Here is a 27,500-nt window from a genome sequence, read left to right as displayed (position 1 = left end):
GAATGCATCAGGGCGCGGTGACGTCATACTCCCCCGACCCCCTCTCCCTCTATCCCACCCCTAACCCCCCAAACCCCAACACTTTATTATGGTCTGGTGGTGGTGGTGGTGGTGGTGGTGCCTTGCATAAGATGGCCCGCTACGTTAGGTTAGGTTGGGTTAGGTTAACTACAGACATGCAGTACAAAAGCTAGATGATAAGCTGTTAAATAAATAAAATACACAGGTTGATTAGTCTTGTCACGTTACGATAAGTTATATTAGGTAAGGTTAGGATACATTAGATTAAGATACAGTATGGTAGATTAATTAAATACAACACGCAAAATAAATATAAAAATGAACAGCTATTAAATAAACTAAATATACACAATACACAAGATGACATACGAAATACTCAAATACGATAAAAAAAAACATTACTACTACGACTACTACCACTACTACTACTAATACTACTGCATACTTATAGATGAGAGACGCCATTATACAGCTGAGTGCCAAAAAATGCCCCATTCATTCACCTTTGCATAAAAAAAGAAAGAAGACACGTGATTTTCAAGTTCCAACGGTGAAGCAACCACCATCACCACCACCACCACCACCACCACCACCACTACAACTACTACTACTTCTACTATCTACATCTTTATTTGTGGTGGTGGTGATGGTGGTGGTATGAAATTAAGATCCACGTTAAGAATGGTGTTATGAGAGAGAGAGAGAGAGAGAGAGAGAGAGAGAGAGAGAGAGAGAGAGAGAGAGAGAGAGAGAGAGAGAGAGAGAGAGAGAGATAACAAGTAAAGTAAGTCCAATGAATGAAACTCAGATAAGAGAGATAAAAAAAATACCACACGACAAACTTAAATTAACGTGACCTAACCTAACCTTTCCCTAACCTAACCTAACTTAACCAAACCTAACCTAACTTAACCTAACCTAACTAAACCCAAACTTAACCTGACCTAACCTAACCTAACTTAACCTACCCTAACCTAACCCCCTACTCCCCCACTTACCCATTGATCCTTCCCCCCCCGCCTAGATAGGTCATGCGTGCCAAGTTGGGTCTCTCTCTCTCTCTCTCTCTCTCTCTCTCTCTCTCTCTCTCTCTCTCTCTCTCTCTCTCTCTCTCTAAATAGAAAAGAATGACATATCTTTCGTCTTTTCTCCTCTCTTTTTCTTTCTCTTGTTATTTTCTTAAGCAGAAGGAAAATAAGAGAGAAGATGATAACTATATAATGTTTCTTCGTGATGTAAAAGGAGGAGGAGGAGGAGGAGGAGGAGGAGGAGGAGGAGGAATCAACGGAGCATTAAAAGAAATATATACGAAGAAGAAGAAGAAGAAGAAGAAGAAGAAGAAGAAGAAGAAGAAAAAGAAGATGAAGAAAGCGGAGAAAAAATAGAAAACGAATAAAAATGAACAAGAAAAGAACTGGAAAAAAATATAAAAAATTCACTACAAACTATTATTCTCGTGTCTCACTAAGAACTATTAACACCACATAGTTTTCGAAGTTTTTATTTATTTATTTATTAATTTATTCTTTTTTTATTATTCATCGTTTGTTTATTTACGAGTGCAATATTGGCGGCAGTGGTGGTGGTGGTGGTGGTGGTGGTGGTAAGGTTGGTAAGGTTGGTAGCACTGGTCAGTTATTGAAGATATTAAGAAGATTCATCCTGTATTAGTAACTACCACCACCATCACCACCACCACCACCACCACCACCACTACTACTACTACTGTCATCACCACCACTGCTACCACCACTACCTCACTACTACTACTACTACTACTACTACCAACATCGCTATCATCACCAGCAATACAACAACAACAACAACAACAACAACAACTACTACTACTACTACTATTACTACTACTACTACCACCACCACTACCACCACCATCACATCAGTAACCATCACTGACTACATCTACAACAATCACAGCCCCGAGCCCCCCTGCCCCTCCCCCTCCCCCACCACCACCACCACCCCCACCACCACCACCACCACCACCACCACCACCACCACCAGTTGTAGTGACAATTGAGCATAATCTAAGTAAATGGAGGCAGGTCACTACTACTACTACTACTACTACTACTACTACTACTACTACTACTACTACTACTACCACTACTACTACTACAACTACTACTGGTGTTTTTTGTATTGTAAAAAGGAAAATAACAGTAGTAGTAATAGTAGTAGTAGTAGTAGTATTTGTTAATCTTCTACTACTACTACTACTACTACTACTACTACTACTACTACCACCACCACCACTACTACTACTACTACTATTACAACCACTACCACCACTACGAAACTTAAAACCAGAACAATATTGCACAACCCTGAGAGAGAGAGAGAGAGAGAGAGAGAGAGAGAGAGAGAGAGAGAGAGAGAGAGAGAGAGAGAGAGAGAGAGAGAACTATGTCACCACCACAACTCAAAAAAGAATGATTTTCCTCAATGCTCTCTCTCTCTCTCTCTCTCTCTCTCTCTCTCTCTCTCTCTCTCTCTCTCTCTCTCTCAAGCATGTATACAAAATATTAAACAGTACAATACGAGAGAGAGAGAGAGAGAGAGAGAGAGAGAGAGAGAGAGAGAGAGAGAGAGAGAGAGAGAGAGAGAGAGAGAGAGAGAGAGACTACTGTAATGTATTGATGTAGTGTGTGTGTGTGTGTGTGTGTGTGTGTGTGTGTGTGTGTGTGTGTGTGTGTGTGTCACATAACCTTTCACCTTCCCACGGTAGCAGTCTCTCTCTCTCTCTCTCTCTCTCTCTCTCTCTCTCTCTCTCTCTCTCTCTCTCTCTCTCTCAGGTTCAATGCACACACACACACACACACACACACACACACACACACACACACACACACACACACACACACACACATAACATCTATTTTTAATATATTCTATCACGTGGCTAATAAATATTATGAAATTGTTTAAAAATTTTCTTTACATAAATAGTGGTGGTGGTGGTGGTGGTTGGAGGAGGAGGAGGAGGAGGAGGAGGAGGAGGAGGAGGAGGAGGAGGAGGAGGAGGAGGAGGAGGAGGAGGATTACCACCACCACCACCACCACTACTACTACTACAACTACTACTACTACTACTACTACTACTACTACCACCATTCCTTATAGTTTGGAAGACAAGTTCTGAACCGTTAAGCCATCCCCCCCTCTCTCTCTCTCTCTCTCTCTCTCTCTCTCTCTCTCTCTCTCTTTCTCTGAATCGTGTACTCCTGACATTTTCCACTGATTCAACTTTCTTTCATTCCTACAAATCATTCTTCTCCTCCTTATTCATCGTATTCATCCTCCCACGTATTTTAATCTCTAGTTAATCATCCGTTATTCATGTAGTTATTCATTCGTTTTCTTTCTCACTTTCTCTCCTTAGTGAATATGAATGAACGTTAAAAAAAGATAAAAAAAAAATTCGTGAGTAGAAAAATAGGGGAAAATTAATAGAGAAAAAGCGTATTTAATTCAAGGCAAGAAGGAATGAATGACAGAAAGGAATGAAGTGAAAAAAAACAATGAATAAACAAACGAATGAAAATGAAAGAAAATGAAGAAAATGAACGAGAAAAAAAAAAGAAGAGGAAAGCTAACACGATTCAATTAATAACACATGAATGAAAACAACAATGAAACAAAGACTGAATGAAACGATTTACTGAATGAAACAACAAAAGGAAGGGGTTAAAAAAAAACACATAATTTGACATCTCTTTTTTTCTCATCTCTCTCTCTCTCTCTCTCTCTCTCTCTCTCTCTCTCTCTCTCTCTTGGCTTGTAACCTGTTCATGAAAAAAGGAGTAGGAAGAATGAATGAAGGAATGAAGGGAAGAGGAGGAGGAGGAGGAGGAGGAGGAGGAGGAGGAGGAGGAGGAGGAGGAGGAGGAGGAGGAGGAGGAGGAGGAGGAGGAGGAGGAGTTGAAGGGAGAGAGAGAGAGAGAGAGAGAGAGAGAGAGAGAGAGAGAGAGAGAGAGAGAGAGAGAGAGAGAGAGAGAGAGAGAGAGAGAGAATTAATAGAGACCTTCTAATATACACACACACACACACACACACACACACACACACACACACACACACACACACACACACACACACACACGACACAAAAATACATATATACATACACATACATACATGACCTAAAAAACACACACGCACGCACACACGCACACTTCTTGGAAAGAGTGGTTGTGCAATCTCTCTCTCTCTCTCTCTCTCTCTCTCTCTCTCTCTCTCTCTCTCTCTCTCTCTCTCTCTCTCTCTACTTTCCAATCTTTTACCTTCTATTTTACTTTAATATTCTCTCTCTCTCTCTCTCTCTCTCTCTCTCTCTCTCTCTCTCTCTCTCTCTCTCAAGGCTTCACTTCCCTCACACAATTAATTCTGTAAAGGTGTCACAGGTGAGGTCTGAGACAACCCTTACATCAATTTCCTCTCTCTCTCTCTCTCTCTCTCTCTCTCTCTCTCTCTCTCTCTCTCTCTCTCTCATAAAAAAAAAAAAAACTCGATTATTAAACATCTCATAATTTTCAAAGTAATTACAACCTTGCAATATTCTTCATTTATCCATTTATTTATTCCTTCATTTTTTTTTTTTTTTTTTTAGCGCTTCTCAATACAGTGTTTATCAATCTACAATTCTGAATGCTACAGGTAATGACAGACTTGCTTATTACGACTCTCAAATTACCTTTTCTATATCCTCTTTTCATCCGCAACTTTACTATTCTACAATGAACAAAAGATACGGGATGGAGAAGGAGGAGGAGGAGGAGGAGGAGGAGGAGGAGGAGGAGGAGGAGGAGGAGGAGGAGGAGGAGGAGGAGGAGATTTATATATGCAGTGAAAGAAGATAAGCTTGTAATGAGTGTGACTGGAGAGAGAGAGAGAGAGAGAGAGAGAGAGAGAGAGAGAGAGAGAGAGAGAGAGAGAGAGAGAGAGAGAGAGAGAGAGAGAGAGAGAGAGAGGAACCCCCAGTAAATGGACGGATAAGGCCCCTGTACAGAGTTAGCAGCTGGGGTGGTGAGACAAGCTAGCGGACACGATTCAGAACGCCTAACGTCAGGAAAACTGTTTTAGCTATACGAGATACGAGGCTTCCACTTTAGATTATAAGTAAAGGTCAGACCGAGGATGTTCAGTGTAGAAGAGGAGGTCAGCTGAATGTTAAGGAAGAAGGGATGGTTGTCTGGAAGGTTGCGACGAGTTGAGAAATAGAAGAATTGAGTTTTTTGATGCACTGAACAAGTCTGCAATGAAATTAAGAAGGGAAAGATGGAAAAAAAGAAAAAAAAATGTTATTATATATTTTTTGGCGAGGTACCAGAAGTCACGAGGGATGTTGGATCAAGGATGAAAGTAAAGAGCTAGACTGAATTTAAACTTCGCTAAATTTGTATATATGAAGCGAGCCGTGATGTTCTGACATGGAGAGATAAGCAGATGGTTAAAGAGTTCAGTGTCACAAAGATTCTGAGACGGGTTGAAATAGCCTGCCATAAACTACTGCATTTATGATTGGTCCCTTTAAATTCATACCTGGCCCTTTAAACTTTATGGATTATCATTTAATTACGCCCGCTTCACTTTTTTTTTTTCGTTTTTATGTCTCTAAGGCTACTACTACTACTACTACTACTACTACTACTACTACTACTACTACTACTACTACTACTTGTGCTAATACTGCTGCTACTACTATTACTAACATCAACAAAATGGATATAGTGATAATAGTAGTAGTAGTAGTAGTAGTAGTAGTAGTAGTAGTAGTAGTAGTAGTAGTAGTCTAATCTTTTTAATTTATGGTGAATATACACTTACTATTCTCTTTAATCCGTTATTACTACTGTTACTATCACACTAACTTGTATTATGACTATTGTTACTATTCTTCCTCCTCCTCCTTCGTACATTTTTCCTTTCTCTCTCTCTCTCTCTCTCTCTCTCTCTCTCTCTCTCTCTCTCTCTCTCTCTCTCTTTTAAGTTTTTATTTTCTCTAATCATGTGAATGCTGTGATATCTTTTTCCTCCTTCTCCTTCCTCTTCTTCTGCTCCTCCTGCTCCTCCTCCTCCTCCTCCTCCTCTTCCTCTTCCTCTTCTTCTCGAGTCAAGGCACAGTGCCAAACTCAACCAGATTCCTGCATACTCTTCAATCAGATATCTATTTATATTTCTTCATCTTCATCTTCATCATCATCATCATTATCAGCATCACCATCGTTATCACCACCAGCACTGTAATAGTTGTAATCACCCATCTCCTATACCACCATCATCACTACTGTTATCTTCATTATCATCGTAAATATAAACATTAAAAAAATCATCACTATAAAACACACATACACACTACAAAGGTAAAGTTCAAAACAAATAAATCAATAAATAAATAGTAAGGAAAAACAATGAAATGAATTTGTTTGAAGTTGCGCGGGAATTGGCGGAAGGAGGGGAAAAAAAGTCGTACCTGGCATGAAAATTGACGTACACTATAGACTCCAACAATAATGGCTGTCACACTGGTTAAGGGAATACCACACGTATCTTGGCAGTTTTTATCTATCTATCTGTCTATCTGTCTATCTGTCAGTCTGTTTGTCTATCAGTCTACATATCTATCTGTCAATCTATCTTTGTGTCTGTTTACCTATCTGTCTGTCTCTCTGTCAGTCTATCTATCTATCTATCTATCTATCTATTTATCAGTCTATCTATCTATACGTCTGTCAGTCTGTTTGCCTCTCTCTCTCTCTCTCTCTCTCTCTCTCTCTCTCTCTCTCTCTCTCTCTCTCTCTCTTACTAAAATCTTATCTATCTCTTCCATTATAATTAATCTAAGTAAATGGCGTATATTTTTTTTATCTCATTAATTACATCGTTTAAATATTTTGTACCTTAAATTAATAAATAAAAACAATACGATAAAAAAACAAATTAATCAATAAAATACAAGAATAATAAACAAATAAACAAATAAATAAATAAACACAATAAATAAATATATACATGAATGAATAAGACAAATAAAACTACGTAATAAAAGAAACCAATAAAAAATAAAATAAATAAATAAATAAATAGATAAAAGGAAAAATAAACAAATAAATAAATAAGAAATACAAACAAAAATTTTCCCTGCAGAAACGAGAGAGAGAGAGAGAGAGAGAGAGAGAGAGAGAGAGAGAGAGAGAGAGAGAGAGAGAGAGAGAGAGAGAGAGAGAGAGAGTTTGTTTCCAATGTAGTCAAATTTTTTAGTACAGGCAGTGCAGGTCACGTCAGGTTGCGTAGGTCAGGAGGTCACTGAGGCTTATGGGAAAAATATTACACCTTCATACTGGCTCTCTCTCTCTCAACACGTATGCTGAGAGAGAGAGAGAGAGAGAGAGAGAGAGAGAGAGAGAGAGAGAGAGAGAGAGAGAGAGAGAGAGAGAGAGAGAGAGAGAGAGAGAGAGCCCATCTAAGTCACCTACACTAATTTACACCATCCTACACTCATCCGCAGCATCCTAAAGGCAAACTAGGGCATCCTACACTCGTTCTATAAGTCCTACACAAGTTACTGAAGTCCTACGGTTGTTAATGAGCTCCTACACTCACTCACCTCTAATATTCTAAGTTTATCCTACGGTTCTACCTATCATTTTCTTCATTAAGCTTCATCCTATGCTTTCTTATCAATTCCTACTGTTCTATCTATAATTTCCTTCATTATCCTTCATCCTACGGCTTCCTATCATGTTTTATGCCTCTATCTATCTATGTCTTTCATAATTCTATTCTAAGGATGTATTTGCTTCCTTAAATGTCCCGAAAACTTCAAAGTGCCCTATATATTATTTAATTGCTCAGTTTTGGGTTTAATGTTGTTAGTTTAGAAGAATATTATATCAATATATTTTTTTATTTTTTTTTAACACGATAGCAGCTGCATATATAATTGTGTGTTTACTGTGAAGTTTATGTGACAAGTTAGGTTCGAGTGCTTAAATTATTGTGTGTGTGTGTGTGTGTGTGTGTGTGTGTGTGTGTGTGTGTGTGTGTGTGTGTGTGTGTGTGTATTCTCGGGTATATGAGTACATACGTATACATCTACCCTACGCAGTGCAACCTTCACACACACACACACACACACACACACACACACACACACACACACACACACACACACACTACGTCATATAATAAAAAAATAAGCTGAACACACACACACACACACACACACACACACACACACACACACACACACACACACACACACACACCACTGACCTTTTCCGGGCGTGTGGCAGCCGTACGGGCGTGGAGGTGTGGGCGAGGGCTAGAGCCCACGCCCTTGGTCACGTGGGTGCCGTGGTGCTGGTATGGGCGTGCCGTGGGCGGGGAAGGCACCTCGCTCCTGCACCCACGACCAGGCTCTGCTCCTGACGTCAATTTGAGGTCGTCTTGGAGAACCACACGACTTGAACATTCAAATTTCCAGTGGCGCTGTGTGTGTGTGTGTGTGTGTGTGTGTGTGTGTGTGTGTGTGTGTGTGTGTGTGTGTGTGTGTGTGTTCCCTGAGTACTTTTCGCTTATCCTCTACTTTCCGGTGTTTTTTTCCCGTGTGTAAGAGTATTTTCACTTTCCTCACCTTCTTTCCTATATTCTAGTGTGTTACTGCGTGTTGTCGACCAAATATTTTCACCTTTTCTTGCTCATTTCCTTTATTTTCTCGGGTGTGTAAGTGCGTGTATGTTACTTGAGTATTTTCACTTTTTTCACCCTTCTTTTTTCCAGGGAGTGGATGTGAGAGGCTGGAGTGGTGGTAGTAAAAGTAGTAGTAGTTGTGAGAGATGGAGGGGTAGAGAAATGACGCAACGCCTCTCTTCTCTCCCACCAGCCAGCACACGACCCCCTCGCGGCCTCCTCCTCTCACTCCTCTCACTCCCGCACTAAAGACTCGACTGTGGCCAAGAAAACACAAGTAATCTTCAGGTGGAAGTCCTTCCCGTCAACACACCCAAGAATTTTCAGATTATTCTTCTAATTCTTGGCGTTTCAGAGCGCGCGCGTGAGTGCGTGCGTGCGTGTGCGAGTACGGGTGTGTGAGTGCGTGTCTTGTAGCAGCTAAATATACTAGACTGCAGCGTCGTGTTATCCAGGAAGGGAAGGATTTAAAGAGACGCTACCACACACACACACACACACTGACTGCCTGCCTGCCTCCCTCGCGTTTGTTCCTTCGTGTGGCTGTGTGGGGCTAAAAATAATGCTTAAAGACTTCCCTTCGCATGGCCAGAGGTATCTCACCCCTGCGCCTCCTCCTACGCACGGCACCCCACCGTTTCACCACTCTAGGAGGCGTAAGGGAGCCTGTATCCTGGCCCAGACTCCCTTGTTTCAGCACACGCGGAGGCTGAGGCGTGAAATCAGTTAGCGCACGCACCTTCCTTCAGCACAACCTCCCCTCACAGCTGCTAGTCACGTACTGAGGGCTCCTAGTGTTGTGTTTACAGTCTGGCGGAAGGGGGAACGAGGCAGCCACCGGGAGGGGAGATGAGGAAGGAGGGACGCGGTAAGGGAGGAGGAACCAGGGATGGGAGGGGGGTGCAGACGAGGAGGGCGGAAAATGGCGTCTCTATCACATGGCTTGATGGAAATAGTGACCGTGTTTTGTCGGCTCTGCTCGCTTCTTCCTGGCATCCCACGGCTCGGTTCTCACCCCCGGCCACTGAACTAAGCTCTACTGTGCTCCCCGCTCCGCCAGACACTAGTAGGGAGGTAAAATAAGGGAGATATCTGGGTATGCATTCATCTCTCGTCCACGCAGAGGTTCACTGAGGAAGTCTGGCTCCACCCACATACTTTCATCTCCCGATATTCGTTTTATTTCAAAACCCAGCATGATTTCATCCATCTTATCTCGTTGCTTGGACATGGTACCCACAATGCTTAGGCTAAGAAAGGACTGAACGGCTGATATACACCAAGAAAACCTCCATATGTTGAACCTAATAGTAAAATTTGGCAAGTTTTTGGGTAACACGCCACACAATACACACACGCACGCACGCACACACGTACACACGGAATTCCACACACGCGTACATCCACCCATGGTACACACACACACACGCACACACATACACACATGGGAACGTACACAACAGTTCTTAAAACTCAAATGTACACCGTAAGAGGGAGGAGTGTGACAGCGAAGATATTACATCACAGTGTTATGAAGCACACGTCACACACGCTTTCAAAATCACGTATATGACCATCTGATTAGCAATTTTTTTCCTATATTACCACCTTGTACTGGTTCCTGAAGGTTTGCTGTTGCCTTTAATGCCTCCCTCTCTCCTTCCCTTTCTCTTCTTCATCCCTTACGTCGCCCCTTGCCTCCCTTTCTCTCCCTCTTGCTCGCTCCCGCCTCATCTTCACCATAGCGGGTCACATCGCCTGCATCCTTGCCAGCTCCTGCACCCCCCCTCGCCCCTCCTTCCCCTTCCTTCATATCGCGCTCACATTCCTTCCTCTCCCACCAGTCCTGTTTCCCTCCCTGCCCTTCTCCCGCCACTGCCCTGCTCCCTTCCAGACGGGTCGATGTTCCACAGTTCCATACCTCCACCTCCCCCTCTTCTCTCCCTGCCTGCTCCCGTCACCGCTTCGCCTTCAGTCTCAACGCCCATTCCATTCCCCAGCCCCCCTCCTCCTGCTCCTGCTCCTCCTTCACCCCTCATTCCTCACCAAAAAGTCATTCGGTGGGATTCAAAACGTGTGTAATTTTGGGAAAATGCATCAATGGAGCAGTTTTATGTTTGTTGAGATGTGCGTGTGTGTGTGTGTGTGCGCGCGCGCTATGATCCATCTGCTGTGCCACACTTTCATTACATTCAAAAGGCTAGACTTATTTGAAATTATACGAGTTTTTAAGATTATTATTATTATTTATTTATTCATTTGTTTATTTATTATTATTTTTTTAATTATTCTAGTGACATATTAACGAGATCTTGACATTGCTAACAGGAGAAACGCTCTTGACAACCCGGCTAATCATCTCGGTGGCCTTTGAAAATAGCTGTGATGAGAGAGCAAAGCCTTTCAGAACACGGGCCTATAAAGTGCGTGTTTGTGAGGTGAGTGGGTACCCCGCCTGGCCGTGGGAAGAACCAAGTGTTTGCCATTTGGTTGATAAGGTTGACGGTATTCCCGGAAGGCTATTGATTACGTCTATGAAAGGAGGTGAAATATGTGGCATGTGGTGTTGGTATAATGACGTGCTATAATTTCTCGCCACCCGTGAAGCATCCAACACACACACACACACACACGCACACACACACAGAGAAACCAAAATTAGAGCTGTAAGCCATGAAGCCACAGAAATAAATAAATAAATAAATAAAAAAGCAAGTTCTCGTAAAATTGGGTGTTATCTCCTACAATCGCTTTCTTCCCCGTGTCTCAGAGAAGCCCTTCGTGGAGGCAGTGAAGGCACCACCGCAAGAGCAGCGTGTTGAAAGCCTACAGAACTACGCATTTAGCTACAACTCTCGGTACATGATAATTATATACCCGATGACTTTATCTTAACAGGGTATACTGCACCATAATTCATACCAGGAGATACTGAGAGAAAAAAATATTCAACATCGCAGTATTTTATCTACGTATCTAGCTATATTTGCATTACGTAACGTTCCCCTTAAGTTTCCTTCGTTTTAACGGACATACTGAACCACGAAATCAAAGGAGGGATAACTAAATACAAGCATTTTTTAAGTATATTATTTTTCTCCCACATGCGGTCACCCATCCAAGTACTAACCGGACGCTCCGTTGCTTAACCTCACTGATCGGAGGAGGCGGTTTACTCAACGCCATATTTCCGTTACGTAACACCATTGCTATATTTTCTCCACCCCAACGAGTATACTGCACCACAAAATGAAGGGAGGGATAACTAAATAAACGCGCAGTATCGGAAATAAGAAACGTCGCAATATATTCCGCCAGTTTCTTCAGCGCTAACGGGATCGCAAATGCAGAGGTGAGGCGGCGCGAGAGGGAGAGAGGGAGAGTGAGGAGGAGGAGGAGGAGGCAAGCAGGCACTGTTTATCCCGCGACCTTCCATAGAGGAATGACCTTGAGAGGGTGGAGTGCGTCGCGTTGCCAGCCTTGCGAAATCCACCCGAAACTAGCGCCAGCACTCTCTCTCTCTCTCTCTCTCTCTCTCTCTGCTGCTTGCCTCCTCCTGGCTCTCTCTGCTTTGCCTGCTTGTGCTTGAGCCAAAATGGGGCGTCTCTCTCTCTCTTTCTCTCTCTCTCTCTCTCTGTGTGTGTGTGTGTGTGTGTGTGTGTGTGTGTGTGTTATCCGTTACGTTCAACTTTACTATATATTTTTTCTATACACATTTTTGGAATGTTGCTAATTTTAAACCTGCTCTCTCTCTCTCTCTCTCTCTCTCTCTCTCTCTCTCTCTCTCTCTCTCTTCCAACGTGCGTGCAATCTAACATGCTGCTGGTGCCACTCAAGGACAACTGCAGGAGGAGGAGGAGGAGGAGAGGAGGTTCAGTGTGATCCATTATTCCTACAACCCACGTGTCCGGTCGGCCGCCACCCCCTGCCTCAGGAACGCATACTGTAGAATCCTTGCCTCTGCCCCTATCTGTCTCTCTGTCCCTCCGTCAGTGTTGATGTGTTGGGCAGTGCAGTCTTTCGGTGTTCAATAACTGACTGACTGACTGTGTGTGTGTGTGTGTGTGTGTGTGCCAGCAAGGTTGATTCTCTCTCTCTTAAAGCTATACACGACAGAGAAACGAGAGGAATATACATAAAAATACTTTATTATTAGAAATGTGTGAATTATATGGATGGTAAAACGAGGAAAATAATATACAGAAACATTAATCAGAACAAGCAACAGGCGTAATGGCTACAAATTAGTTTTTTTTTTCTTTCTCCTTTTTCTTTTATCTTTTTACTATATAGGAGATCCACCAAGAAAGAAAATAAAGGGAAAGAAAAAGGAACATACTGCAGAAAAAATTAAGTTACACATTATTATTTTCATTTTATCTCTTTTTTTTTTTAACTATATAACAGAGATCGACCGAAACACACACACACACACACACACACACACACACACACCTTGCAACACTACATCACCATACAAACCATACAACACTTATTAATACACTTTATACAAGAAAGAAAGATGCAATACACTTGTCTATACTTTCTGCACTTCGAAAATACAAGATTAACAATAATAGTAACATAATATTAATTGATACAGTCCAGAGAGAGAGAGAGAGAGAGAGAGAGAGAGAGAGAGAGAGAGAGAGAGAGAGAGAGAGAGAGAGTCCACCTCACCTGCCTGCCTGCCTACCTGTCTACCTGCCGGAACCTGAACACCTGCACACACACACACACACACACACACACACACACACACACACACACACACACGTAACCACTTGGAGTTTCTGTGATGTACATATTTATTTTCTTTCTATAACCTTTTTGCAAACTTTCTATAAACGTTTTGATGTTTGTGACACTCGTGATGCTCTTTATAAAGGCTTCAATGCTTTAAAGCGTTTTAGAACCTTGAAAGAAGTTAATTTAATACTCATATGTGTGTGTGTGTGTGTGTGTGTGTGTGTGTGTGTGTGTGTGTGTTCATATACTCGTTTCTACTACACGTCCCCTCCACCTCTCTCTCTCTCTCTCTCTCTCTCTCTCTCTCTCTCTCTCTCTCTCTCTCTCTCTCTCTCTCTCTCTCTCTCTCTCTCTCAACACCTGCCAAATATTTCTCATGAACTAATTGGGTTGTGCTTTCCTACATTATTTATTACTGTTCCTCTTCCTTCTCTCTTCCTCCATTTACTATTACTGCTCCTCCTCCTTCTTCTCCTCCAGCTGCTACTACTACTGCTACTACTATTACTATTACTACTAATACAACCACCATTACAGAATTATCCCCTGCATTTCCTCCACTTACTACTACTACTACTACTACTACTACTACTACTACTACTATTATACCACCACTAGTACCATTCATCCCTTTAAACCACTTTTATACCACCACCACCACCACCACCGCTACACCTGGCTGAGAGGCGAACCAGGTGCGGCCAGGTAAGGTCAGGCAAGGTATGCATTGAAGGCTGAACTGTTAAAAAGACCACTGGAAGAAATTTATGCCTCTTGGGGGAGGAGGAGGAGGAGGAGGAGGAGGAGGAGGAGGAGGAGGAGGAGGAGTGTGGAATGTAAAGGAGAGGGAATGAGAGAGAGAGAGAGAGAGAGAGAGAGAGAGAGAGAGAGAGAGAGAGAGAGAGAGAGAGAGAGAGAGAGAGAGAGAGAGAGAGAGAGAGAGAAAGGGGGAACTTGTGTAAATAAAAGGAAAAAAAAAAAATCAGGCCAGTGTGTGTGTGTGTGTGTGTATGTGCTAATTGATACTGAGAGAACGATTGGATGTGCAGGTGTTTTCTCCTCCTCCTCCTCCTCCTCCTCTTCCACCTCCTCTTCTTCCTCCATTTACTTTAAAGAGACCATCAAACTCCCTTGCTGCTTTTTCCTGACTTAAGTAGAACAATCTCTCTCTCTCTCTCTCTCTCTCTCTCTCTCTCTCTCTCTCTCTCTCTCTCTCTCTCTCTCTCTCTCTCTCTCTCTCTCTCTCTCTCTCTCTCAAAAACAATAAAAAAAATAAACTGGAATAAAAGATAAAATAAAAAAACTTATCTAAAACTGAGAAAGTGGTCGTACTAGCTGGATGGTCGTACTAGATGGGGGTAGGACTTTGTCAGGGATGGTCGTCTTCGTACACGTGTTTTCCTCTTCTGTAGAACCCCTTACGGAACCTCCAGCTGGGGGAGAGGCGGGGGCGGTGTCTGTGGGTGGAGAAGGTCGTGTTAGCCTCTCTCTCTCTCTCTCTCTCTCTTACCTGTTCAATTTTACATATTCTTTTAAATCTATATTCTTTTGATTCTTCCATGATTTTCTTTGTTTTAACTATTTCTCTTCATCTTTTTTTCTCATATTTGTCTTCTATATTGCCTTTCATTCTTCCATTAATCTCTCTCTCTCTCTCTCTCTCTCTCTCTCTCTCTCTCTCTCTCTCTCTCAATACTCACACGGGTCTGGTAGGGCCAATCCCCCATTCCGCGTAGCTTCTCTCCACATTCTGTCTTATGTCCTCAGCTGTTCTTCTCTCTGTTCCATTACCCAGCTGTCCTTTTTCGTCTCTCCTCTTCTCTCCGTCGTGGCCTCGCTCACTCCTCCTCCACTCGTTCACTCCACGTCCTCGCTCACTTCCACTCCTCCCCAAATCACTCCTACTCCGCGGGGTTACTTGAAAAACTCCCTCGCTTTCTTGAACGTCATTGCGAGAGAATCCTACAGTCACCCAGTCAGGCATCTCCGTTTTCTGTGATGTCTCGGATGTGTTTTTTCCTGCTTCCCTTATTTCATTCGCCTCCTGCTGTGTTTCTACGTTTCCAGGTGGGGTTTTTGGGGTTCCAGAGTGGGGTTTAGGTCCTCGGCGTCCCTTAGGGCTTGGTGTCTTGCCATGTCTGTCCCTGTGGTGGCGGTGAAAGCGGTTCCTGTAGCGCCTGTGAGAATGTTTGTGATGGGTTCTTGTGCCGAGTTTGGGTGAAGTGGAGATGATTTGGGAAGGGATGGGAGTGGAGTGAGTGGATGCAGGTGGGGGGAGAGTGAGGATTGAGGTAGATATGGTGGTGGTAGTGGTGGTGGTGGTGGTGGTGGCGGGCGAGGCTGTGACGTAAAAATCTCTGAAAAATAAAAGAAAAACGAAATAATGGACAGAATTTGAAAAGAAAACGAGAAAAATGTAAACACACATTTTACTTGAAAGCTGAAGAAGAAGAAGAAGAAGAAGAAGAAGAAGAAGAAGAAGAAGAAGAAGAAGAAGAAGAAGGACTAAAACAAACTCACCTTTCATCTTCTCTTCTCCTATCGCCAGTTTTCCTCCCTTTCTTTCCTCTTCTACTTTTCCTCCACCTCCTTCCTTCGCCACGTCTTCCTCCTCCTTGATATTTTCCCTCCTTCCTCCTCCTGGTCTGCGGGTCGTTTCCTCCATCTCTCCACTCTCTTCCCTTCCTTCTTTGGTTTTTCCTCCTATTCCTACGTCTGCGCCTCCTCCAATTGTTTATCTTCCTTCTCTTCCTTCCTTCCTTCTCTTCTGTTATTTGCATTTCTTTCCTTTCTCTAAGATTTATTCCGCTTTCCTCAATTCCTTCACTTCCTTCTCCGTTACCCCTTAAAATTTCGTTCTCTCTCTTCCCCGCTATTATTCCGTTTTCTCTTGTTCTCTCTGTTGTTGCTTTTCTCTCCGTAACTTCATTCTCTTCAACTCCTTCTCTCGTTCCCTCATTCCCTTTCTGTTGGTTTCTAAAGAGGTTTTTCAGATATTTACCGTCTTTCTTTAATACTACCAAATGTATATCTTCATTTCCAGAAGTTAAAGAGTTTTGGTCCGAGTACGATAGTTGAGTTGAGGAATGTACGGAAGTGTCTTCAGCTTCTCTCATTTCTTCTTCGTTTTTATTATCCTCTTCCTTTTCTTCTCTGTTTATTTCTTTCTCGATCTCTTGTCTTTCTTTGGTCTCCTCCTCCTCCTCCTCCTCTTCCCCTTTTATTTCTTTAAGCTCTTTGTTTTGATCGTTCTCTTTCTCTTCCCTGTTTCTTATGTCTTCCTCCTCTATCTTCATCTCTTCGTTACTCTTCTCTTCCTCTTCTCCTTCTTTCCCCTCATTCTCCTTCTCCTCATGATTCTCTTTGACTGCTTCCTCTGCTTCTTCATTTTTCCTCTCTTCCTCATCCTCTTCATTCTCTTCGCGTCTTGAGGTCTCCGTTTTCTTTCGAGGGACCAAAATATTTGAGTCTCCCTTATTATCTTTACTTTCCTTAGATTTTAACCCTCTATTCTCATTTTCCTGACCACGAGGCGACGTGTGGGTGACAAGCAAAGAGTTTTCTGTCACCCTGCGCCCCGTTTTCCTCGTTTTAGTCCGTCCTGGCTTAAACAAACGTGGATTTTTAAGCCTTTTTCCGTTTTTCCTAATTTTGGGGTGTCTTGAAATGCCTCCTGTTGTCTCATTGTCCTCGTACACTTGACTGACTCTCTTCTTGCCTCCTCCTCTTCTTCTTGTGCTTGGTCTTGGAATGATAGTGGTGGTTGTGGTGGTGGTGGTAGGAGGGGCTGGAGTAGTGGTGGTGGTGGTAGTGGTGTTTGTCGGTTCTGCGAGTGATGAAATGGGAAGGGTTAATACTATGAGAGAGAGAGAGAGAGAGAGAGAGAGAGAGAGAGAGAGAGAGAGAGAGAGAGAGAGAGAGGGGGGGGGGGGGGACAATACTCACCACAGACGCCGCAGGAGAGAGGACAGAACACCCTCATATATTCTCCGTTCGCCTCACACTCCCCCTCCCGCGCCCACCTCCCGCACCGCCGATTGCTGTCACCGCACACGTCTAACGGGATCACAAAACAGTTGAAAAAGGTAAACAAACACAGAAAACAATGGAAATGAAAGATAAACATACAAGGGGTGAAATAAATAAATGCAAAAATGATTGAAATGGAAGATAAACGTACAAGATTCTAACGGGATCACAAAACACAAACAATAATAAAGCAGAAGCGAAGAGAAAAGGAGACGAACAATAAAAAAAGGACATGAAAACAAACAATAAATAAAAAGAACCAAAATAAAGAAGAAGAGCCATACGTAAAACTAAATAAATGGAGTCACAAAATAGAGAAATAAAAAAAGACAGGAAAAAAAAAAGATTACCACAATAACAATGATCAAAGAGATGAGAACAAAGCAAACTAATTAATTAACTGAATGACCTGACCACAATTAACACATCCATTGAAGGGGAAGACGAATTACTACAAATGTCAGGTTAGTGTTATGAGAGGTCACAGGTCACGGAGTTAATGAAATAATTAGAGGTCACGATAGGTCATACAGGAAGAGGAGGAGAAGAGAACAGAGAAGAGGAAGGAGAGTATATTGATCGAGAAAGAGGACATTAAATAAAGGGAAGAGAAAAAGGGAGAAAGAAAGGAAGGAGAATAAAATAGATGAAAAAAGAAGAAAGAAGAAAAAGGAAGAGAGGAAATAAAAAAAACGAGGAAGAGGAGGAGAAAGAATGACAAGCGAAAAAAAAACAAGAAAAAAAGGAACAGAGAGAGAGAGAGAGAGAGAGAGAGAGAGAGAGAGAGAGAGAGAGAGAGAGAGAGAGAGAGAGAGTCAACTTATCCACTAATCCACCAACCGCAATATCCACATGAACGGCTGCAATGAACGGCCATCCACAATTTATTCTCCTCGCACTGGTTATGGGTGGACCAGAAGGCGCAATTCGAGTGCTGATCCTCACAAGTGGTGCTGAAGTCTGGCGGGGGTGGAGGAGGGAGTAGGTGAGGGGCGGTGGAGGCTGATGTGTGGGTGGATGAGTGGGTGGGTGAGGAAGGAAAGGAAGCAGGGCATGGTTAAGTAGGAGAGAGGGTGTTTGGATGTGGATGGGTGAATGGGTGGGGAAAAAGGATGGAAGGAGTGAGTGGATGGGTGATGGAGGGCATGGATGAATGGATGGAGGGGTGTATGGGAGAATGGGTGGGTGGATGGGTGCTGGAAGGGAGGGTATGGAGTGGATGGATGGATGAAGGGGTGAAGGAAAGTAATGGGTGGATGGGTGAATGGGGGTTTAGTGAATGAAAAGACGAAAAAGAAGGGAAAGGAGGAGAAAGGGAAGGAAGAAATATCACAACAATCACAAAATAAAATAAATAAAAAAAATATAAAAAAAGACTAAGAAAAACAAACTCTCTCTCTCTCTCTCTCTCTCTCTCTCTCTCTCTCTCTCTCTCACCACACTGCTGACACGCTCTCCTGCAGTGTGGCGCCATCCACCGAGGGTTGGCGACACACTCCCCCTCCGCGGCCCAGTACTGGCACTCGGAGTTGTCGTCCTCACACTCATCTGCAGGAGGAGGAGGAGGAGGAGGAGGAGGAGATGTAATTATTAATCATTAAAAATATTAATCTAAGTATATTGAATAGATTAGACTACTACTACTACTACTACTATTACGACTACAACCACTAATTCTGCTACTACTACTAATATTACTGATCTAAAAACAATATCACTCACCAAATAACACAAACTGTATACTCAACAACAAGAACAACAACAACAACAACAACAACAACACATACACAACTGGTATCTGAGGCGAAGGCTGGTGTTGGCTGCGCCCTGGAACGCAATTCTGAGGGAGTGTTGCAGGGAGACAAACACAAGAGGCACTGTTCTCCTCCCCCCGCCTTGCAGAACTCTCGTGGAGGCCGATGGGAAACTTGCATCACCTGCCTCGTTGACACACAGGTAAGATTCGAGTGTGCTCTTGTGTTTCCCTCTTCCTCTTCCTTTTCCTTCTTGTTCAAATGTTTCTTCTTTTTCATCAGTTTGAATATTGTTTTTTTGCCTCTCGTCTCCCTCGGCCGTGTTATTGTATCCCCTTGTTTCTCCTCCGTTTTCTTCGTGTTCTTCGTTTTCTTCGTCTGGTAAGTTTAACCGTTCCACAGTCACCTTCACGTGCGTTCCTCGCGGTGCCTGGTGGTGGTGGTGGTGGCGGTGAAGGAAGATAGGCTTCGTTAAGACTTAGCTATGTTAGACTAGGTGTTGTGTGTATCTGTGTGGTGATGAAGTGATAAATTTGCTGCTGGCTGTAGTATTTTTGAGTGCATTTTGTTTGTTTTATCCCGTTTATATTGTTTGTTGTGGTTCTTTTATGGAGTTACAAAAATATATACATACATACATACATACATACAAAGACACGGGTACAGACAGACAGATAGATATGTAGACAAACAGACAAGTGGAAAAATAGACTAATAGATATTAAGTATAGATGAATACACACACACACACACACACACACACACACACACACACACTTACCGTAATAAGCCATTCACACTGCATCACCTCTCCCGCGCCCGCACCCACGGCCACCCAGCCCCGGGGGTCAGAGCGGTTCACAAACAGACTCTGCAAGTAGTAATTGTAGTAGTAGTAGTAGTAGTTAGTAGTAGTAGTAAATTTTGTAGTCATCATTAGCAATATTTAAGTACTGTCATAATTATCATCATTAGTAGTAGTAGTAGTAGTAGTAGTAGTCACCATTGCTAATACATCAGTAGTAGTAGTAGTAACAGCAATAGTAGTAGTAATAGTAGTAGTCACATTCTAACACCAGTGGTAGTAATTGCAGTAGTAGTAGTACTAGTAGCAGCAGTAGTAGTATTAGTAATAGTAGTAGTATTAGTAGTAGTAGTAGTAGTAACACCCTCCCTCACCCACCTCATGGCAGGGGGAGTGCTGCAGGGTGAAGGCCACCTGCAGAGCCGCTCCACTTCCTTCCAGGTGGAGGGACAGGGGGGCCGGGGGATGCTGGAGGAGGTGCAGGGAGCCCACGTTAGGGAGAACCACCTTCCCCTCCACGTCTTCCCCGTCTTCTTCCTCCTCGTCTTCCCCGTCTTCTTCTTCCTCCTCTTCCCTCCTTTTCCTCCTCTTCCTCCTCCTTCTCCTCCTCCGCCGTGACGCCTCCACCATCCGGCAAAAGCTTGGGGTTAGAATTTGTATGTAATTCGTTGATATTAAGTAATTTTTTTTGTAATTTTAAGTTATTTTGGGTAATTTAAAGTACTTGTAGGTGACTTGAAGGTAATTTTATCTAATTTTTGGGATAATTATTAAAGTTTATGTAATTCTGATATGATTTTAAATAGTTTTTAAGTAATATTAAGTAATTTCAGGTAATCTTATTATTTTGTGGGGGTATTTTAAGTAATTCTAATTGTTCTAAGTAATTTCAAGTAATACTAGATAATAATCATAAATAATTTCTCTCTCTCTCTCTCTCTCTCTCTCTCTCTCTCTCTCTCTCTCACCTGTGGCAGTGGCCGTGGGGTTGGCACAGGGTGAGGGCACAGGCGGGTTGGGGGGCGGCGGCGCGGCGCCCCCCCTTGCCCCACACAAGCTTGATTGTCACCACAACCTTCGCTGGGGACTCCTGGACACACACACACACACACACACACACACACACACACACACATGAGAGGGAAGGAAAATATATCAATTAGTTATGATAAAAAAAAAAAAAACGTATTTACGAGAGAAAAATACGATGTACAAGGGAAAAAATAATAAAATAAATAAATAAAAACAAAATTCACAACAAAAATAAAAAGAATAAGAAAAGAAAAAATAAGGAAAAGGCAAAGAGGAGAATGAAAAAAATACACAGACTAAGAAAAGAACGAATAAATAAATAAAAAAAGGAACACACACACACACACACACACCCACCACTGGAAAAAACAGACGTAAAAAAACACACACGAACCACAACAACACACCACACCACAACACACAACTCACAGCAGGCAGGGAGAAGGAGCAACTGAAGGGCTCGGTGGCAGGCGCAGGGTAGCCGGGGGAGTGGAGGTAGAAGGTGGAGGAGATGTTGGAGTGGGAGCGGCAACACCCGGGGATGGATGTGAAGGCGACAGAGGCACGGAAACCACGAAAACCACCTGTCTCTCCTCTAAAATACAGGATAAGTGTGCTACTCTGTGCTCGCCAAACTGTGCCCGGGGTGACCTCTGACCCGCACACTCTGTTGGGGGAGGGATGCGTATGAGTGGATAGGTAGGGAAGTCACGTGGTACTGGGGAAGGTGGTACTCAATAAAGGCCTGAGTTTAAATAAGCCTCAGTACTTTTGGTGGTCGAGAAACTTGGTACTCAGATCACTTGGTGGGTAAAATGTCTCGTACGTGGACTGCAGGCTTCGTGAATGCAGCATGTGGATCAGCACACACCAATATAATGTTTAACAACGCATCCACTACTTACTCAATCACATCCATCCATCCACTCAACCACTCGAGCACCTCCACTGCTCGCCCATCCATCCCACCACCTCCCATCCATCCATCCATTCACCCATCCGCCCACTCACCCACTTACTATCTACCCACTCACCCAGCCACTTATCCACACAGCCATTCACCCTCTCATCCACTCACCCATCCTGACATTTGACGAAAGGAAGCACTAAATGAGGGGATTGAGAGCTTGGCCTGATGGAAGCACAGCCACACCTACCGCCGGGTGTCCCTGCATCACCCCGTCACTCACTCACTCACTCACTCCTCGTTCGTTTCTTCATTCACTCGTTCACTTAATAGATTATTCACACACACACACACACACACACACACACACACACACACAGTATCTCAGTGGTCTCAGTCCTACCCAAAGATCGGCCACTATGAGCTCTGAGCTCTTTCCGTAAGCTCAGCAGATGACCGCAGGTGAATCACACACACACACACACACACACACACACACACACACACACACACACACACAAACACACACACACACACACACACACACACACACACACACACAAACAAACAAACAAACAAGCACTGGGTCTGGGTCTGGGTCCAGCCGAGAACGTTACAGTTGATGACGTCACAGTTGATGACGTCACATTTTATATACGTAGTCACTTCATTTTGAAAATGACCCCACGAAAAAATGGAGCTAGGGCCGATTGCTGTATATATTCTGAAGTGTAATATAGTTTAACTATTACCCACAATATCAAAAGATTTGAAACCTGGGGAATAAGAAAAAAATATCGAAAAGAATAATATATAAACTGTTGGAATCTTGACACGATTGAAACCACTGAAAAGTCCCCCATTTCGACTTAACAAGAACGAAAAAACACTTTAAAAAATATGAACTATTTTTTCAAACAATTTAAAGTTAGCTGAAAGCTCAAGTAAAGAAAAAAAATATAAGACAAAATGTCAAGATCCCGAATGTAAACATGACTATAAAATTATTCAAAGTCCACACAACTAGCTTGATAACAACAAAAAAACACTTTAAAAATCATGAACAATTTTTAGAAACAATAAAACATTAAATAGGAGCTGAAACAAAAAAAAGTCCTGGACGCCTATTCAAAAATATCACCGAAATGGTCCGTTATTTACGCAACAAACAGCAGCAAATACAACACACAGCACTTCACACAGCCAACAAAAACACTTCAAAAGTCACTAAGTATTTTTAGAAACCATAAAAACTTACTTATAAGCCGAAATAAAAAAATGAAAAAATAATGGAAATAGTGTTGGAACATGGGCGGGGCTTGGCGGCGACCTCAGCCGAGGCGGCGGCAGCCATGTTGCTTTATTTAACCTTCATCTCACCAAAACTAGGCGATGGCGACTTATCTGACCAGCGGATGTGAAAGGTTAGACATGCGGCTCCAATGTGACACGTTTGGCTTATAATAAGTGAGAAATGAAGCAGATAACGGCTGATAAATGGAGACGAGCTGCTGGCGCCTCAGCTGACTCGTCTGTTTACATAGTGACGACCCTTCCTTTATCAATATTTAGCTACATTTCCATGCGTTTCCAGACTCTCATGTAAGGAAGACCTAAAAATAAATGAACAACCTCAAAAAATACTCAAATGACGAATAATACAGCTTAAATTAACTGTAAGACACTGCAGCCAGCCTGAGTGCCAGTCTCACCACTATATGGTGAGACTGACGAGTGTGTGTGTGTATTGTATGGTGTGTGTGTGTGTGTGTGCGTGTGTTGTATGGTGTGTGTGTGTGTTTTGTATGGTGTGTGTGTGTGTTTTCTATGGTGTGTGTGTGTGTGTGTGTGTGTGTGTGTGCGCCACAATCCCTAAGTACATTAAGGCAGCCGACACAAGCAAACCTTACCGGATATTCCAGGCCTGTCACACTCCAGACACTCTGCACATTGCGGAGAGCCGCACGTACGAACACACACTGTATCCATGAGTGTTAATCGTCTGGCAGTAAAATTGCAGTGCCAGTATTTCCACTTATTCCAAAGTGTCACTGTGACAGCCAGGCGCACACTGAGCTGCTCCGCTCGGCTTCAAGGCGATTCCCGCCTGTCTACAAGTGAGGTGCTTGGCCTGTCATTGGCCACTAGCACACAGCCTTTTAACTACTGGCGGAAAACACCGTGGCGCCTCACACGTCATCCTGTGACGGGCATGCGCACTGCCCTGCCTCTCACACACACACACACACACACACACACACGTAAATATGGAGAGAGAGAGAGAGAGAGAGAGAGAGAGAGAGAGAGAGAGAGAGAGAGAGAGAGATGAATAGGTAAACAGATAAACAGAAAGATAGATAGACAAAATACAACACACATACACACACACACTCACCCTCTCTCCCCCTCCCTCCCTCACTCACTGCCCCACAGCTTTCCCCGCGCCACACTCACCACTCACCACCTCCCACCCACTCACAGGAAGCCGTCATAGAGGGAGGCATTGCGCACTTCGAGGTAGTCAGTGTAGCAGTGATTGCGATGGTCTCGTGGGCCAAGCTGCAGGTCCAGGACGGTCACCTCGGGGGCCTGGCACTGCGGGGCCTCCACGCGGTACACGCACCACGTATCTGAAGCAGTGCCAGGAGTGTTAGAGTGCCATGATAGATGAACAGTGCCAGGAGTGTTAGAGAGTGCCAGGGATAGAGGAACAGTGCCAGGGGTGTTAGAGAGTGCCAGGGATAGATGAACAGTGCCAGGAGTGTTAGAGTGTGCCAGGGATAGAGGAACAGTGCCAGGAGTGTCAGAGAGTGCCAGGGATAGAGGAACAGTGCCAGGGGTGTCAGAGAGTGCCAGGGATAGAGGAACAGTGCCAGGGGTGTCAGAGAGTGCCAGGGATAGAGGAACAGTGCCAGGAGTTAGAGAGTGCCAGAGGTTTTAAAGAGGTGCATGACATGTTTGTGAATGTATAAAAGGTGCCAGATGTAGATTTGTGATAAGGAAGAGTGTAAAGTGCCATGGGGAGTGTTACAGAGTGCCAGACAGCACCAAAAGAGTGTTAAAGGGTTAAAAGATACTGGAGAGATGTGTAGAAGTGTAGTAAACAGGGATGTGAATTATGATACAGTGCCAGTAGGTGTAGATGTGTGCCAGACAGTGCCATCACGTGTAAGACTGCCTTGAGATAGATAAATAGAGAGATAGAGAGATGAATAAACAGGTAAAGAGATAGATGAACAGAGGAAGATAGATAAACTGATAGATATTGCGCCAAAGGGAGTCACATGGGGAACAAAGATGGAGAATGCCTTGTATATTAATGTAAAATTGTTGAAAGTAAGATGTGTCCCTTAAATTGATGAATGAACACAATAGCACGCCACAATATTACCGTCAGTGTCGTAAGCTACACTCGCTCACCTGGGTCGTATTTGGCGGGGTAGTTTGGGGAGGTGAGGGTGGTGGGGTGGGTCACCTGCTGGCTGCACGGTGACTTCAGGTGCTCTGTTCACCCACGGGAAGGAAAAGTTTACGTGAGTTTCCGATAAAAGCTCCCCGTTTTCTCTGATGCGTTTTTCTCAACTGTTTTGTTTGGGTTTTGTTTACTAAGCTAAAAGTTAAGATATTAGGTAATCTATACATGGTTTTCAGCTGCTTACTTTGGAGAATGGCCATAATAAGTTATAAAGCATATTATCTCATCTCATTTACTATCATAACACACACACACACACACACACACACACACAGCATCATTAAACACACACACCACTCCCTCCACTCATTACCCTCCCTTCACACGTACTGTAGTAACCGCCTCGTACGGTGCCACAGGTGCGTCCCTCAGTGCCGGGGGGACACACGCAGGTGCAGGAGGAGCCCAGGTACCCGTCATTCCTACACGGGTTCCTCTTCAGACCGCACTTCGCTAGCCACTCGTCTGTTGATACGGTTTGTTTATTTATTTTTATATAGGAGGAGGAGGAGGAGGAGGAGGAAGTGAATAGAAAGATAAGGAAAGTGAATAGAGAGAGGAAAGTAAACAAAATGAGAAAAAAGGAGGAGAAAGAGGAGTGTGAAAGTGAACAGGAAGATACGAAAGACGAGGAGAAGGAAGAAAAACAAGAAAAAATAATAAGAAAACAGAACAAAGAGCGAAAAAAAAGAAAAAAAATTAACTACACATTAGCACAGTCTCTCCCTCTCCCTCTCTCTCTCTCTCTCTCTCTCTCTGGCCCACTCACTCAAACACCCGTAGATATGGTTAGCCAGGAAGGCGTCGCGGTGGGAGAGGCCGAGAGTAGACGCCCTTTTCCAGCCCCCTAACACTCCTTGCAGCATTGGATCCTTCGTGGCCACTGTGGTGCGTCCGTTAGCTGACCACTCCTGCAGGGATGACGAAGAATACATAGAAACACAAAGGAACACAAAGGAAAGCCAAACAGGAACGATACAAATAAACAGGGGGAGGAGAAAAAGAGGTGGGAGTTTGTACAGCGGTGATGGGTGAACGAGAGAAGCACTGGGTAATGGGTGATGTAATGAGGATATGTGGTAATGGTGATAGTAAGGTGTTTATAGCAGTAGTAGTAGTAGTAGTAGTAGTAGTAGTAACAACGACACAAGCAGACCAAAATTTCTTCCTCTACTTTTTTACTATCAATATCATCATCAGCAGCAGTAGTAGCGGTAGTAGCAGTGGTCGTACTTACTAAGGTGTGGTAGTGCATGACGGGAAGACAGGGTCGTACTCCACCGTGACGTCCAGCCAGTGCAGCTTGTAGAAGTTATACATCTCGTGGGGAAGAATGTTGGCCTCGTTGACAACCACGTGTGTGTCTCGGTCCGGCCGCCTGATCTCGTGGTACAGCCCCACCGCGTGACCCACCTCGTGCACCACAATGCCCACCTGAATACACCAGTCACAGTCACCACAGCATCACCACAGCCACAGCATCAAGTCACCACAAGATCACAGTCACCACACCACAACATCACAGCACCGTCACAGCAGTACCGCAGCATCACCACCACCACCAGTCATTACAGCATCACATCATCACAGCCACAGCAACATCGGTCACCACAGCATCACCACAATACAGTCACAGTCACCACAGTCACCACAGCATCGCCAATTCACCACAGCAAGTCAACACACCAGACAGAAAAAAAAAAGTGTGTGTGTGTGTGTGGTGTGTGTGTGTGTGTGTGTGTGTGTGTGTGTGGGTGTGTGTGTGTTGAAAGTTACCAATTCGTTATTTTAGAAAGTGTAAACAACCCACCCCCGCCCTCTCTCTCTCTCTCTCTCTCTCCTCTCTCTCCTCTCTCTCTCTCTCTCTCTCTCTCTCTCTCTCTCTCTCTCTCACTTAAATACAGTTACCCCAATGAAAACACCCGCGTTCCCTCTTCCTCTCTCCCTCTCTCCCTCTCTCTCTCTCCCTCTCTCCCTCTCTCTCACCTTATTGCAATTATCACCAATGGAAATATTCTG

The 27,500-nt window shown here is 43.6% G+C and overlaps 2 protein-coding genes across 5 annotated transcripts in view; both read right to left on the bottom strand.

The window, feature by feature from the left end:
• The window catches only part of LOC135091267 (uncharacterized), a 59,406-nt gene extending 49,657 nt beyond the window's left edge, over positions 1-9,749 (bottom strand). For 2 of the 3 annotated variants that reach the window (XM_063988744.1, XM_063988745.1), the window contains exon 1: positions 8,314-9,749. The gene's annotated coding sequence lies outside the window, so the exon portion shown is untranslated. The remainder of the gene's footprint in view (positions 1-8,313) is intronic. The other variant, XM_063988746.1, reaches the window with a different exon arrangement.
• Positions 9,750-12,860: 3,111 nt separating this feature from the next.
• LOC135091266 (blastula protease 10-like) overlaps positions 12,861-27,500 on the bottom strand; it is a 17,846-nt gene continuing 3,206 nt past the window's right edge. The window contains exons 4-20 of one of the 2 annotated variants that reach the window (XM_063988742.1): positions 27,468-27,500; positions 26,719-26,915; positions 26,251-26,392; positions 25,812-25,946; positions 25,427-25,510; positions 24,486-24,636; positions 21,529-21,766; positions 21,036-21,157; positions 20,446-20,707; positions 20,044-20,133; positions 19,296-19,692; positions 18,946-19,056; positions 18,349-18,468; positions 17,425-17,535; positions 16,000-17,305; positions 15,180-15,836; positions 12,861-14,936 (exon numbers count right to left, since the gene is read on the bottom strand). The exon at positions 27,468-27,500 is cut by the window's right edge and continues 158 nt beyond it. In XM_063988742.1, coding sequence (XP_063844812.1) covers positions 14,849-14,936; positions 15,180-15,836; positions 16,000-17,305; positions 17,425-17,535; positions 18,349-18,468; positions 18,946-19,056; positions 19,296-19,692; positions 20,044-20,133; positions 20,446-20,707; positions 21,036-21,157; positions 21,529-21,766; positions 24,486-24,636; positions 25,427-25,510; positions 25,812-25,946; positions 26,251-26,392; positions 26,719-26,736 — 4,032 coding nt within the window. In that variant the 5' untranslated portion in view covers positions 26,737-26,915; positions 27,468-27,500 and the 3' untranslated portion in view covers positions 12,861-14,848. Of the gene's footprint in view, positions 14,937-15,179; positions 15,837-15,999; positions 17,306-17,424; positions 17,536-18,348; positions 18,469-18,945; positions 19,057-19,295; positions 19,693-20,043; positions 20,134-20,445; positions 20,708-21,035; positions 21,158-21,528; positions 21,767-24,460; positions 24,637-25,426; positions 25,511-25,811; positions 25,947-26,250; positions 26,393-26,718; positions 26,916-27,467 lie in introns of those variants that run through there. The other variant, XM_063988743.1, reaches the window with a different exon arrangement.

This window comes from Scylla paramamosain, chromosome 37 (assembly GCF_035594125.1).
Source record: "Scylla paramamosain isolate STU-SP2022 chromosome 37, ASM3559412v1, whole genome shotgun sequence".
Lineage (NCBI taxonomy): Eukaryota > Metazoa > Arthropoda > Malacostraca > Decapoda > Portunidae > Scylla > Scylla paramamosain.
Note: the sequence above shows the minus strand (reverse complement) of the source record. Positions and strands in the feature narration are given on the sequence as shown.